Below are 14,494 nucleotides of genomic sequence, written 5' to 3' on the forward strand. Positions count from 1 at the left end.
TGAAGGTTTGACACGTCCTTATTTAAAGTCACTCTCCGATGCGTTGCTCTGGCTTGGAGGTGGGGTGGGAGGAGGCACCTGGGGTACAGCGTGCTGTTTCCCTCAGAAGGAGGACCGTCCAAAGGGAAGCGGCAGATGCCCAGCCCTTACCTCCAACCTGCCAGCTCCGCCGGCGCGTCTAAAACGTGCAAGGCTGCCACTCTTAGAGCCCTGGACGGGCCTGAAGGAGGCGAAGGGGCAGACCCAAGACACAACACCACTCCTGTCTCTATGGGTTCTCTCTAGTTCCAAACGAATGAGGTAATGATTTCAGCAGAGGAAGAGCTGGCCTTTTTCTCCACCCCATCCCTGACTTGGGAACACAGAAAGCAGCGGCTCAGATTGGCAGCCGGTTTGTTCTATTGAAAGAAACTGGCCGTCCAGGAAAGCCTGTGAGGGCACCCCCTGGGGCTGTCCTGGATCAGACCAGGGACCTCCCTGCTCAGCTGTCTGCACACGGGGAGGCTGATTCAGGGGGCGCGCAGGTTCCTGCACGCCATGTGCCGGGCTGGTCCCTGAGTGCCGAGACGCTGTCCCGCTACGGTGGGCGTCACGACTGGGAGGAATACGTGTCTGGCATGGGGTTGCATCTGCTCTTCCTCTACAGAATTTTTAAATGTCTATTGTTCCTTTGAGAATTCTGTCCCCGCTCTGTAATTAATTACTATGCGGTTGAGATGTTTCACAGAGGAGCAGAAAAGAGTGAGTGTTGAAACAGATGAAAACAATTAGAAAAGAAGTACCATCACGGGAAGCCTATAATTCTGGGTTTTTTGGTTTTGGTTGTTTTTGTTTTTTTTTAAGTTTACTTCTCCAATGGGAAACATTGGCTAAGAGAACTCAAATCCCCGTGGCATTTTAATTCAGGGGAAGTGAATCCTGGTTCCTAGTTTATCCTCTTAAAACCAGGAACCTCGGCTTCCTTGGCAGAGGTTTAGGGTTTGGAGTAATTAAACGAACGCCATCATAAAACAAAAGAGAAGAGAACACAGTTTATACGCTTTTTAAATTTTTTAGTTGAATGGAAACTCTTAATAAATATTAAACCCCGAGCATTGGTTAAGATGCTCTCCTCTCGGCTCCCTTGATGCTAAGCCATCTCTTCATATCTTGCTCGAAGGAATCTTGGGTTTCTGCACGTTTACACTCATGTGAACATGAAATAGCAGCTATCGTTTGCTCCTACACTGTCTATGGTCTCAGAGCTCTGGCAACACACTGGGCTGCTTGCTAACCGCAAGGTCAGCAGTTCAAAAACACCAACCGCTCCATGGAACAAAGAGGAGGCTTTTTACTTCCATAAAGAGTGACAGTCTCAGAAACCCACAGGGGCAGACCCGCTCTGTCCTATAGGGTCACTCTGAGTCGGAATCAATTTGACGGCAGTAAATTTGAGTTTTGAGTCCATGGCTTTAAAAATTAAAACAAAAAAAATAATGAAAGAATAGTTGGGGGGAAAGAAACACAAACATGTACAGAACTCTGGCGTTGGAGTCAGGAAAGGGTTTGCCCAAGGATGTGGACGATGGTCACTTAACAAGGTGAACAGACTTAATGCCACGGAATTATGCTGGCAACAATGGCAACTCGCTTGTTATTGCTGTTGATTCCTTTTTCTCTCCAGATGCATTAACGAGCTGAAATGGATGGGTATTGGCTATTTAAAAATCATTTTATTGGGGGCTCTTACAGCTTTTATCAGAATCCATCCATCCATCCATCCATCCATGTGTCAAGCGCCTTTGTACATATATTGCCATCATCATTTTCAAAACATTTTCTTTCTACTTGAGCCCTTGGTATTGGCTCATTTTCTCTCCTCCCCCTTTTCCCTCCCTCATGAACCCTTGCTAATTTATAAAGGATAATTTTTTTCATGGCGTACACCGACTGCTGTCTCCCTTCACCCACTTTTCTGTTGCTTGTTTCCTTGGGAGGGGGTTATATGTTGATCATTGTGATCAATTCCCTCTTTCTCTCCCCACTTTCCCCTTCCCCTCCTGGTATCGCTTCTCTCATTATTGGTCCTGAGGGGTTTAGCTGTCCTGGATTCCCTGTGTTGGTTGCCTACTGTTGCCTATTTCACCGCAATGATGTTTTGGAGAGAACCATTAGTGATAACCCAGGAAGGCTTTGCTACAGGCCTACTTCCCCCCTTTGCTCCCACAGATGACTTTGTGGTGGGTGTTAGCCCCCGTGGGGCCATTCTGACTCCTGGGCACAGCGCTCCACACAGTTCCTGATGCTGTGGCCTTTGGGTGGGACGGGAAGGCACATCCAGCTTGGAAACCCGGTCCCCCTAAGCATTCTCACCCACCTTTTCTCAGTTAAGGCCACAGACTCAAAATTCAAACTCACTGCCATTGAGTTGATTCTGATTCATAGTCACCTACGGGACAGAGTGCAATTGTCCCTGTGGGTTTCCGAGATGGTAACGCTTTATGGAAGCAGAAAGCCTTCTCTGTCAGCTCTTTCTTCCAAGGTGCCTCTGGCGGGGTTCAAACTGATAACCTTGTGACTAGCAGTCAAGTGCTTATGCATCTGCGCCATATGGGGACTTCCTCTACGCTCCACAAACACATTCTACCAGCTGAGAAGTGGGATTACAGAGCATCAAAGACGTGGTCTCCTGGGCTCATCTGGACCTCAAATGACAACAGACATCAGCATATGTCACTGTGCTCTTCTTTCGCAGACATCAAGAATCCCTTTCTTCTTCCTCTTCTTCTTCAAGATAATGCATTTCATCTCAGTTAAGTGACTTTCTGTCATCATAAAAGTGAGGGTGGCCAATAAAAAGTCAGTGGCACACCAGGCTGGTGGCCTGGTGTGTGTAAAAGCTGCATGCAAGATCAAACAGCTGGGAATCTGTCCCGCAAATGAATTCGGGGTGTTCGGAGCATCAGTGTGGGGTTGTTACAGGGGTCAGCCCCTGGGGATGCACCATTGTCCTTTGCCCAAGGCTCAATGCTAAGGCAGATGATCTGAGGTGTGAGGACACTGACAGGTCTGCAAATGGCTACTTAATAGAGTGATTGTAGATGGAATGGCTTTAAAATTTCAGACGGATGCTAGAAACCAAGACTTGGAGGGGGCAAAGTACCACTTCCACATAACATTTATTCAATGGAATGAAATACTGAAACTAACCAGGATACTATGTATGTACACAGAGAACATTGGGAGTAGTCACAAAAGGGTTTGATTGCAAAACAGATGTCTCAGTCAATGAAAGGGCATTGCACAAGCACTGATGTTCTAGCCTTGGCCCAACTCTTTCTTTTGTCTACAGCACCGCTCTTCCGGGATGTGCCTTCCCGTCCCACTTCCCTTGCTTAGCTCTAGCGGATACGCTAACGGAGCCAGCCTCACAAAGACGAGAGCCTTTGTCTCACAGACTGTGGGCATGTTGTCACGAGAGCCCAGACCCTGGAGAAGGACATCCAGCTTGGTCAGTAGAGGTCAGCCAAATAGAGGAAGGCTCTTGGTGAGATCGATTGACGCAGTAACTGCAGCCATGGGCTCAAACGTAACACGAGGGAAGCGGGTGCAGGACTGGCCGTTTTGTTCTGTTGTGCACAGGGCCGCTGTGGGTCGGAATGGGCTAGAGGGCACCAACCACAACAAAGATGGTGTTCTGGGTAAATGTTCCTTTCAAGATTTCACAGACGTGCTTTAAATGAATAAATAATAAGTCGCCGTATGTACTCGAGTATAAGCTGAGTTTTTCCAGCACATTTTTCATGCAGCTTGGTGGTAAAATTAGGTGCCTTGGTTGATATTCGGGTTGGCTTACACTTGAGTATATACGGTATTTGCATGAAAGATATTAAAGTGAACTTTTTTTTTAATGTGCACTTTATCCGTATGGGGAATCCTGGTGGCCTAGGGGCTATGCGTTGGGCGGCTAACTGCAAGGTCAGAAGTTTGAAACTACAAGCTGCTCTGCAAGAGAAAGGCAAAGCTTTCTACTCCCATAGAGAGTTATAGTCTCGAAAACTCACAGGGCAGCACTTCCCTGTCCTATAGGGTTGTTAAGAGTCGGAATCAATTCGATGGCAGTGAGTTTTACATTTTATCTGTTTCACCTATTTTCCACTCCCACTGTGTCCTGGGATGGAAAAATAAAAGCAGAAGTCTGAAAAACAGAACGTGGGGAGGGGATATTACTCATTTCTATATTCCCAGCATCTAGCCTGGACTCTGGTACAAAGAGATGCTGACATGATACTGAAACAGTCTCCATGTGGCCAGGTCTCTGACGTGATCATCTAGACAATGCCTCAATTCTAAGTACTTCCCTTGGACTCACGGCACTGCTTCAGACACACGAGAGTGCGAGGGTCTATGTCAGAGCTTTCAAGAAGCCCAAACATGTGTAAGGAGCCATGATTCTCAGACAGGGAAGAAGTACATACTTAGCTTCTTTACAGATACAAATCTACTCTTGGATTCAGTACCTAGAAGCCTTCATCTTTCACTCACGACCCAGGCCACAGGAATAACCACCCGGGGAAAGGAGATGGAGAGATGGAAGATGTCCTGTGGGAAGTGGCCCTGTGCTGTAGCCAGGCCGTCTGCATCTGGCCACCAGTGAGACCGACTCTCGGCTGCCAGCCATTTATCTTTACTGGCCATCAGTTCCCTCGTTTGGAATGCCATTGACTGTTCACATGAAACGGAACAGCCAATGACCAAGGGTTTTGTGCCACATGTCCACATCTCACCCAGATCCTGCAGCTAACATCCAAGAAACCTTCACCAGCTTCTCAAAACACGGCGTGAGACCTGTCACACGGCGTTCAGGGGCTTTATTTGCTGCCAGTGCCCCTCTTTCATGTGGGACGAAGCCACCAGTACTGTATAATCTGGCCGTTGTGCCCATCAAGCCACTTGACTACTCCGTTCTTTGTGTGTTTTTAAATCAATATGCTCTAGCCTACAAACTCAATTTTACTTAGTGACGCCCCCCCCCCACACACACACAGGGATGAAGAAAATAAGCGGATTTTTGTCAGCCAGCTACTTTCTCTGGGCGAACAGGTCCCATTCCAAAGGAAGTCGGCTCTAGCTAAGGGTCAAGTAAGATAAGAGCCATTTAGGACTAGTGTGGAAAGTAGCAAGCCACAAAAAGCAGACAATAAAACATGATTGGCAGATAAATCCCCCAGCCAATGAGTCACCTACTCACCGACCACAAATACCCAGCTAGGTAGGTCTCGGGCTCATTTAGACCGCATTAAGCACCTCCTTCACCCTCACTTAAGATAACCAAGCAAGAAGCAGGGCCATGCCCCAAGGTTAACTATTTCTAGTTGCTCTAGGTAGGCAATGAGCGGGAATTGGGAAAACACAGGAACTCCCCGCCACGAAGCCGATTTCAAACGTCCACGCAGGCATGCGCAGAGCCAGGCAGGCGGGTCCTGGGCCCCCCAGCTAACCTGGCAAAGCGCCGGGCGGCTGGCATGACCTTGATCCCGGCTTGCTCTAGCCTTCTGAGCTTTTGGATCTCCACAGCATCTTGTTCTTCAGACTTGGGAGCCGGCACCACTGTGTCCCCGTCTGGAGGGGACTGCTCCTTACCACTGCCGATGGGTAATTCTAGCCCACCGTCACAAGACCGCCCTCCAAGGTCCACGTGGCTGTTTGGGTGGTGGTCACAAGGAGACCCCACTTCACTTCCCTCTTCCTCTATTGTTTCCGGATAGCTAGCGAATTGGACAATATGGTTAACCAAACTAGCAGACAGGGCTCAGGGGTGGGGGCAGCGGTAGCAGATGACCACATATCATCTCTCAGCTAATCCAATAGTCACTTTTCACTTAATAAAAGTATCACAGTGTAGAGCATGATCCTGGCAAGGCAGAGTACATTGAATATAGCCAGTTGTTACTCAAGACATCAAAATCTTCACAATGATTAAGAGCTAGTTTAAATTTGCTACTGAACGCACAAAACTTCTTCTGCTGGAAAGGTCAAATTCATTAGTTTTGTTCAATATTGGAAAAACTTCCAGTACAGGGTTTAGTCGATGTAATAAATCAGAGATGGGAGTGGTAGATAATTAGGAATAGCCATTCAATGATAAGGTTACTTTGGCTGAAAGACCTGATTGTAAAAATTACTTTTTATTGGACTAAAAGCTTCTTGAAGGAATCTTGGTGGCATAGTGAGTCATGCACTGGGCAGCGAACTGCATGATCAGAAGCTCAAATCCACGCCCCGTCTGAGGGAGAAAGATGAGGCTTTCTACTCCCCTAAAGATTTGCAGCCTCAGGAATCTACAGGGGCAGCTCGGCATCAAGTTGAATCGAGTCATCTTGATGACAATGAATTTGGCTTTTCGTTGGAAGTTTCTTGGCGTTGGAAGTTTTTCCATCATCTTTAATATCGGGTACCCAGGCACTAGGTAACATCATCCAACAAAAAGTAATTGCTCAAGAACTCCTTGCTTATAAAGGCATAATTTTTTAAACAAATGCAAAAACATCATCAGAGAGTAAAGAGAACACTGTCTGCTCCTGTAAAGCAATGAGAAATCAGATGCATCTTCCACTTACTGGGCCCATTTCCACGGGGACTTTTGAAGCAAGTCCCTGGCATTCCTTGCACATGAGTTGACATCTAGATAAGCTCACACCCAGATGCAGATCTTACCTACAGAACAATAAGAGTCTTTCTACACCTATCGTCTAACAGGATTGGGAGCCAGATAGAACGCGGGTGACTGCTGGCTAGGTCTCGCCAATGTAACTGGTTTGAAGCATGCGTTCCTTCGAAACGTGCGATACGAGCACCAGCATTGACGAGCCTTGAAAACATTAGGCTAACTAAGTACATCAGACTCAAGGACAAAGGTGGTCAGACCCCATGTATGTGTAGGAATAATATAGGATAAGCAAATGCACAGAGTCCCAGTGAGTTGTTTTCCAGGAACAGAGCTGAGCTGTGGGTGTCTGGGTCAGGAGGGAATGGGCAGCTATTGCTTAATGGGTACAGAGTTTCTGCGGGAGGTGATGAGCAAGTTTTGGAAATAGAAGTGGCGATGGTCATGCAAAATTGCAGGTGTGATGCCAATGCCTCGAATGCTGAAATGCAGTTAAGGCGACACGTTTCATGTTAGAAATGCAAGTATTCAAAACTAAGATGCTCGTTAAGAGAACTACGTGTGGAGTAACTACCTGTGTGCCTGACTCACCGAATGCCCTTAGGAAGCATGTACTCACCACACGCTATCTCTAAGGATCTGCCCCGCCCACTCGCAACCTGATGTCGACCACTTATTTCACCTCGTGTCCAGGGACCGCATTCCCCAAACCACTTGCAGTGGGGCCGGCAGTATGAGCAGGAGCCCAGGGCTTACCGGAAGGGTCGCTCCCCGCCCAGCGGGGAGGTGGCGGTGCTCCAGCTTTTCCGGTACTCCTCCCGCTCGCCTCTCTTCTTCCTCAGGGGAGCGGGCACGTAGGCCGTCTGGTTGCTTTTGTTGGGGAGGTACTGGTTAAAAGGCACTGCTGATTTCGGCTCGCCGTGGGAAGTCCGGCGTGCGGACATGTCATCCTTCTTCACATCTGGCAGCTTCCGATGAGGCAAGTCGGATTCAGAGTCACTTCCTCTCCCTGAAGCGGAGAGAGGGGCAGGCGGGTTATCAGAACAGCCCAGGGGCCAGCGTGCCGCCTGAAGGATGTGGCTCCGATTGTGGGTTCTGGAGATTCCTTCCTTCAATTATGCCCTTAAGGAATCTCAAGGATCAGTCTAAGTTCAGTGCTCTCTGGAGAAATCAGTCGACCCTAATCAAGAAGGATGGGAGGGGTGGGGCAGTACAATGTAAGGAATGGAGGTAAGCTAAATTATGTCTGGGAAGTACAATTGGCACCTCATTCATACACGGCTGTGTTATGCAGCCGTCAGAAGGAAACACGAGAGCTCACCTGTGACCTGTTCCGGTCCACCTGCTGCACATGCTGCATACACAGACACCGAAGAATGATCAAAGATCGGGTCTTTAGTTATCTTTAACCAACTCTAGAAAGATCTAGAGCATGGAAGCTACAATCCAGCAGCAAAGAGTATCAGAACAATGCCCATTCATCATCAAGTCGGTTCCAGTGCACAGCGACCCTATATTCCAGCGACCATCTGCAGTGGGTCCGTGACTGAGGCCCTTCACAAGAGCAGGTAGCTTCGTCTTTGGAACTGACAACCTCAATGGTAGCAACCCAATGCTTAGCCATAGGTGCGCCTTATAAGAATAATAGGAATTCGGAAACATGACCAATGGGGCTGATGTAAGTATATGCCTTCCAGGGGAGTGGTTTAACTCATAATAAGTGGGCCCTCTCCTCGTGTCACTCCCTGGTTCCCATAGCTGGAGGAAATCTTTCTAGTGAAAAACCAAAAGCACACCTATTCCTTGGAATCCAGACTTTCCTGAGCCAAGGATTCTGTAGGGACTGCCCTGAAACAACCTTTTAACCTTAAACGACTAGACAGTAAGAGGGAGGTTGGCAAACAAATGATGGAGGCGAGCAAGTGTAACCTGGTAATAATGGTGATTTAGGGGTCCATGCTCACATAGACACACGGCTGGAACTGCTGTGGGAGGGGAGGGCAGGTGGAAGGATGTGCACCTGCGTCTGCATGCATGCGCACGTGTGTTTGCGTCACAGCGGCTATTTATAAATGGGTATGTATTTATCATTGCAGGATCCCTGCTGGAGCTATGGGTTTGAAACTGGGCTGCTAAGTGCAGGGTCGGCAGTTCAAACCCACCAGCCACTCGACAGGAAAAAGATGATCCTTCCATCCCCATCACTATTAGTTATCTTGGAAACCATATACAGGGTCGCCATGAGTTGGAATCAACATACTTTTTTAAAAATTTATCTCTGCTGCATATATATCCATGAATGTGGTGGAGCATACAGGGAAAGTTATGAAAATGTATTAGACATAACCAAAGACCCTGAGGGGTTGAGTTACTGGGCCTGGGGGCTCAGGATCATAGCCTTTCGGGGAGACTAAGAAAACTTAGCATAAAACAATCCTCAAAGACAAGGTTCCGCATCCTGCTTCGGTGAATAGCAACTGGGATCTGAAACATGGGTGAGTGACCATCTGAGACATCGGCTCTCAACCTGTGAATCTCAACCCCTTTGGGCATCGAACAACCCTCTCCCAGGGGTCTCCTGATTCCTAAAAGTAGCAAGATGACAGTGATGAAGTAGCAACGAAAATAATGTTATGGTTGTGGGGGTCACCGCAACATGAAGAACGGTATGAAAGGCTCGTGGCATTAGGAAGGCTGAGAACCACTGATCCAAGGCCTAACTACAAGTATATGGGGTGACAACTTTGGCAGGCTCATGACAGCAAGTCATCCTATGAACTAATGGGCCGTGCAGAGTGGAACCTCTATCTACTTTCGGTTACGAAGTTAACCTATTACACGCCCCACTGACTCCTGTTGGGCGGTAGCCCCTATAATTAAATGGTATTGGCTTTTTACTGTGTCTCTGGCCAGATCCGAGATAACACAGCCTGGAGAACTCGATGGGGCAGTTCTGCTCTGCACACGTGGGTGGGGTCGCCTGGAGATGGAATCCACCTGACAGCAAGGAGGGTCGAGATGAGTCAGAATCTGACTTGATGGCTGAGTGAGTTTGGCTTTGGGATTGTTTCTGAAGTGTTGAAAACGACAACAGGGATCAAGCTACCACTATAACAGACTTGCTATTGGTAGCCGCCCTTTCAGGGCTGGTTGAAAGTCTGAATTAAAATTACTGGCAGAGCACTGGCCACCTCCTCTTCCTGTCCCAGTGGGTCGGCATCTGTCAACGAGGGGCAAGAGTCCTAAGATGACCCTTTCCGGTCACATGGGAAAGAAATCATTGGCGACCCTTTGAAGGACAGCTAGAGATGTAACGATATGATGCCTTCTGAAAGACTATAGACATTACAAAGCCTTGTCCACTAACAAGTCCTTCATTGTTGCAGATGAACTATCCAGCGTATGAATTATTATTCATGGCGCTTGCTTCTGGTTCTGGCCCCCTGACGTTTTGACCATGTCATCCCTTGTTAGTACTCGATTCATAACTTAGCTCCCTTTCCACTGAGATCTACTTCACAAGCCATGTCATAATAAAATGCTGACGGTCTCCTGTGCATTGCTTTTTGTAAATGAATACGAACACTGCCTTACTCTCCCATTAGACGAAACTCTTAGCCCAGGTGTCTCCATTTGCTAGGATCCTCCCTGCCCGGTGGCTACGTACTAACAGCTCTGGGACTCCAGCTCTCAACCTGGTCCTCTTTTCTCCAAGACAGGTCCTCTTACAATAATATCCCATGTATCAATCATCCTGAAGGGAAGTAGGGGCGGGGGATACTGCCTTCTATTGAATACATACATGAAAGCAAAATGATTTGTCTATCGTCTGTGATAAGTGCATTCGGATGTCTCTGGGTCTCTTCATTCCCACAGTCCTACAATCCATGAACATTATGTGGGTTCAAGCCTTAAAATAGATGATCTATGATAGGCTGAAAGTCTCAAAATATATCAAACAGACCAACACCCCCCAAAAACCAGGTTATCCTTTGACGAATGTTTTAGACATTTTAAGGAATGTTCATTCGCCAGTGCCCAAGGGCTAAATGGCTCAGTTGAAAGAACGTGTAGCTTGATGGTCTGTGGGCCGAGATCTAATTTCAGCCCCACTACCTACTCTCTCTGAAGAGCCCTGGTGGCCTAGTGGATTACACTCTGAGCTGTTAACCCCAAGGTCAGCGGTTGAAGCTCACCAGCTGCTCCTTAGGAGGAAGATGAGGCTGTCGGTCCCTGTAAAAGTTACAGCCTCACATGGCGGTGCATCTGCATCAAAGGGGCTGTTCAGTTCTCTGCCCTCTGCGGTTACTATGAGCGGAATCACTCTGTGGCCGTGGGCTTGGTCTTCTGGTGCCTACTGACTCTGGTGGTGCCATCAGGTTACGTGTTGGGCTGCTCACTGCAAAGTCAAACCCACGAACTTCTCCTCGGACAGAAGGATGAGGCAATCCGCCCCCTTAAAGACTGGCAGTCTTGGGATGTCCTACACAGGGCACTTATGCGTCGGAGCAGACTTGAGGGCAGAGGGTGGGGTTTGGGGGCCTACTAGCTGGGTGACCCTGGGCAACTGAACTAAGGCCTCTCCTGCATTCAGGTCCTAGTGGGAGATGAGGACAATGCTGCTCCTCTAATAGGCTGTCATGAGGATCAAGGAGATGGCATAGAGAGAGCACTGCGGATGTGGCTGGTGCCAACGGCCTCGATAAATGTCAGATCTCCTTTTCTGAAGGCAAGGCCAACGACTTCCAAAAATTTTGACTCTACTTCATCCTGTGAACGTGGAACTACACTAGGCTGGTTTCTCTATTGAAGCCCAGTGTTAGGTCAATGTAGCATAGCACATAGAGATGATGGTCTTTAATCAAAGTCTGACCCTTCCTTTTGCCTAGGGCTATATTCATTTCTTCCAACAACCAGGGATCCCCCCCCAACCATTCTCCTCCAAACCCTGTGCTTTTAAAATCCTCTTCTTGCACTCGAATTTCTCTCATTTTCTATTTCCTTTCCAGAATCCAGCTTTTATATACAAAATTAGAATATTCAGCTAACACAGTGTTCCATACTTATAAAAGACATCCTTAATTCAAAACACACCTGAATTTGGTTCCCCCACCCTCACCCCCAGGAGCTTAGTCGGCCTCTCGTGTGTGGCCCTGAAGGGATATGTGTGAAGGTGAGGGAGAGACTAGCCACCTATCCAGGAAGACAGATTGGCGGAAGCAATCTGGGAGAGCCACAGCATCCCACACAGCCCTGCCAGAGAGCGCTCACATCTGCCCACAGAACCAGGGCGTCTCTCGTGTGCAGCCCTTGGTTTACCTTTATCGGGCGAGTCCATGGGCCTCCATGCAGAAAGAACCCCAGATCCCCACAGTGACTTGATAGAGGCTTTGGGGAATTTCCTGGTAAAACTTCTTGTGATTGCTTGAGCATCCCAGAATCAATTTTCAAGACCAAAAAAACCCCCAAAAGACTTCCTTTCCAAATATGGCAGTATTTATTAGGACTAGCCATCTCTGTGATGAGCGTCGCTTTTAAAAACATACCATACACTCTTATGAGAGCCAACATCAATGCGCTGAAATAATACCACTTCTTTCTTTCTTTTTTACTTAAAAAGGCAGATAAAAATAAGTTGTCTTCTTTTAAAAGCTCATTAAGTCTTGATTAGTTTACAAAAACATGAGCCTTTAGGTATGGGCTGATTGGTGAGCTGTGGAAGATGGGGTTTCCTGGCTTGTGTTTCAGGGAATTCAATGGAAGGCTACTCTTTCGAGGGAGGAAACCCTTACAAAAGACCCTCTTATTAATTTAATTGCTGCACACAACATTGCACCTCCAATCCATATCAGAGTAATATTGGTTAATCACCATCGTACACTCCTTCACGAGGTGGCTCATTATAAACTCTGGACCCCACAGGGCTGGCGACAGAGAAAATACAGGCCCCCTGTTACTAGTGGTGGAAAAAGCAGAAACACAACCCAGAGTGAACAAAACTCAAACTCACTGCCCCGAGTCCATTCCAATTCCCCGCAACCCTGTAGGACAGAGCAGAACTGCCCGTGTGGGTTTCTGAGACTGTCACCCTTTATGGGAGTTGAAAGCCTCATCTTTCACCCATGCGATAGCACCCCAACACGTAGCCCACCCACTATGCCACCTGGGTGCCTAGTGAAGAGAAAAATGTTTTTTTTTTAAGTAACCAAATTAATACAAAGGAATACAGTAAAACCCACAGAAGCAGGAACCTATATAAGGCAGACACCTGTCAGGGAAAAAAACCCAAAATATTTTCTACCAATCCAACCCAAGCTAAATCCATCAATTCCAACACACAGTGACCCTAGATAGAATTGTTAAGGTTGTGTATCTTTCGGGGGAGCACATAACTCCATCTTTCTCCCTTGGATCAGTTGGTAGGTTTGAACTGCCAACCCTGCGATTAGCAGCCCACCGCTTACCTGAGAGCACCACCCGGGAGTCCCACTGAATTCCAGCTTTCACAGGTTTCACTGTAGCTTAGTTAAAAAGTATTTTGTAAAATCCAATGGACTTTTGGGTTATGTGAAAGCTCGGTTGGATCTTGGATGTGGCATTGTGCCTTCTAATTCTGTGGGTGGTATTTAAGATGTCATGAAATTTTAGAAATGTTTTTCAAGCAGCTTACAATGGCCTTTGGTATTTTTTAGGAGTTACATACTATGTGGTTGCTGGAGGCTAATCTGCTTGTGGGAAGGTGGACGGGCAGCAGAAAGCATTAGTTCAGTCATTCAGAACAATGATACAACAACAACAACGTCTTAAACAACGTGAAAGAAGGTATGGGTGAAATACATCTCGGCCTCCACTTCTTGACTGTACTTACTGGTGGTGACCGGTGCCACTGAGAGCTGTTGGGATGACTATTCAGCCTCCCAAAGGAGCCCTGGAGGTGCCCTGCTGTGTAACGGTCACGTGTTGGGCTGTTAACCACAGGTCAGCAGTTTGAAAGCCCCAGCCGTTCCGTGGATGAAAGATGGGGCTTTTTACTCCCGTAAGGAGTTATACTCTCAGACACACAGGGACTGTTCTACCCTGTGCCGTAGGGTAGATATGAGACTGCACTGACTAGATGCTATTAATTAATTAATCAATGTATTCTTTGGACAGATCCCTGGTGGCATCATGGGTTACACATTGGGCTGCTAACTGCAAGGTCAACAGTTCGAAACCACCAGCTGCTTCTCAGGGGAGGGTGTTGGTGGGCGGGGGTGGAACGGTGATGCTTTCTGCTCCCATAAATATTTACAGCCTCAGAAACCCAAAGTGATGGTCCTACCCTGGCCTGTGGGGTTGTGAGTTTTAAGGCACATCTGGAAAGGAAGAAGGAGGAGGAGGCTGGCATAGCTCTGTGGCAGGAGCAAATGAGATACTGCGTCTTCAAGCGCTCAGTCCCTCTTCAACCGTGGATGCAGCTGGGTACACAGGCTGCATCCACTGAAAGGGTCTGTTGGCTAGAAGAGATGGTTGAGCCTCAGTGAGCAACTTGTGAGCTCAGTTGCAGTGTGATTTAGGTAAGATCCATTTTTGTTAAGTCTCTAGAAATATTGGTATCAACAGTAACAGTTGGTGGGGGGGGGGCAGGAAAAGAAAGACCTAGACATTTTGCACCACTTATTATTGTTCCTGCAAGTTCATACTTGCAGAGCAAAAGTCATTTCCCCTGCCGAGAAGTAGAAACAAGGCAAGTAGGGTAAGCTTCTGGGGGAGAAAATTTTAAAGCACTATATTTATATCATCACCATACATTTCTTGTGAAGATAAATGATGATTCTTTACAGGTGATATAAAATCAAACCCAAACTG

At 47.4% G+C, this 14,494-nt stretch overlaps 1 protein-coding gene across 1 annotated transcript in view; it reads right to left on the reverse strand.

Annotated features, from left to right (window-relative positions):
• The window catches only part of LIMCH1 (LIM and calponin homology domains 1), a 113,440-nt gene that overhangs the window by 82,851 nt on the left and 16,095 nt on the right, over positions 1 to 14,494 (reverse strand). Inside the window, exons 5-6 of the mRNA XM_075544385.1 lie at positions 7,403 to 7,655; positions 5,481 to 5,747 (exon numbers count right to left, since the gene is read on the reverse strand). Coding sequence (XP_075400500.1) covers positions 5,481 to 5,747; positions 7,403 to 7,655 — 520 coding nt within the window. The remainder of the gene's footprint in view (positions 1 to 5,480; positions 5,748 to 7,402; positions 7,656 to 14,494) is intronic.

This window comes from Tenrec ecaudatus, chromosome 3 (genome assembly GCF_050624435.1).
Source record: "Tenrec ecaudatus isolate mTenEca1 chromosome 3, mTenEca1.hap1, whole genome shotgun sequence".
Lineage (NCBI taxonomy): Eukaryota > Metazoa > Chordata > Mammalia > Afrosoricida > Tenrecidae > Tenrec > Tenrec ecaudatus.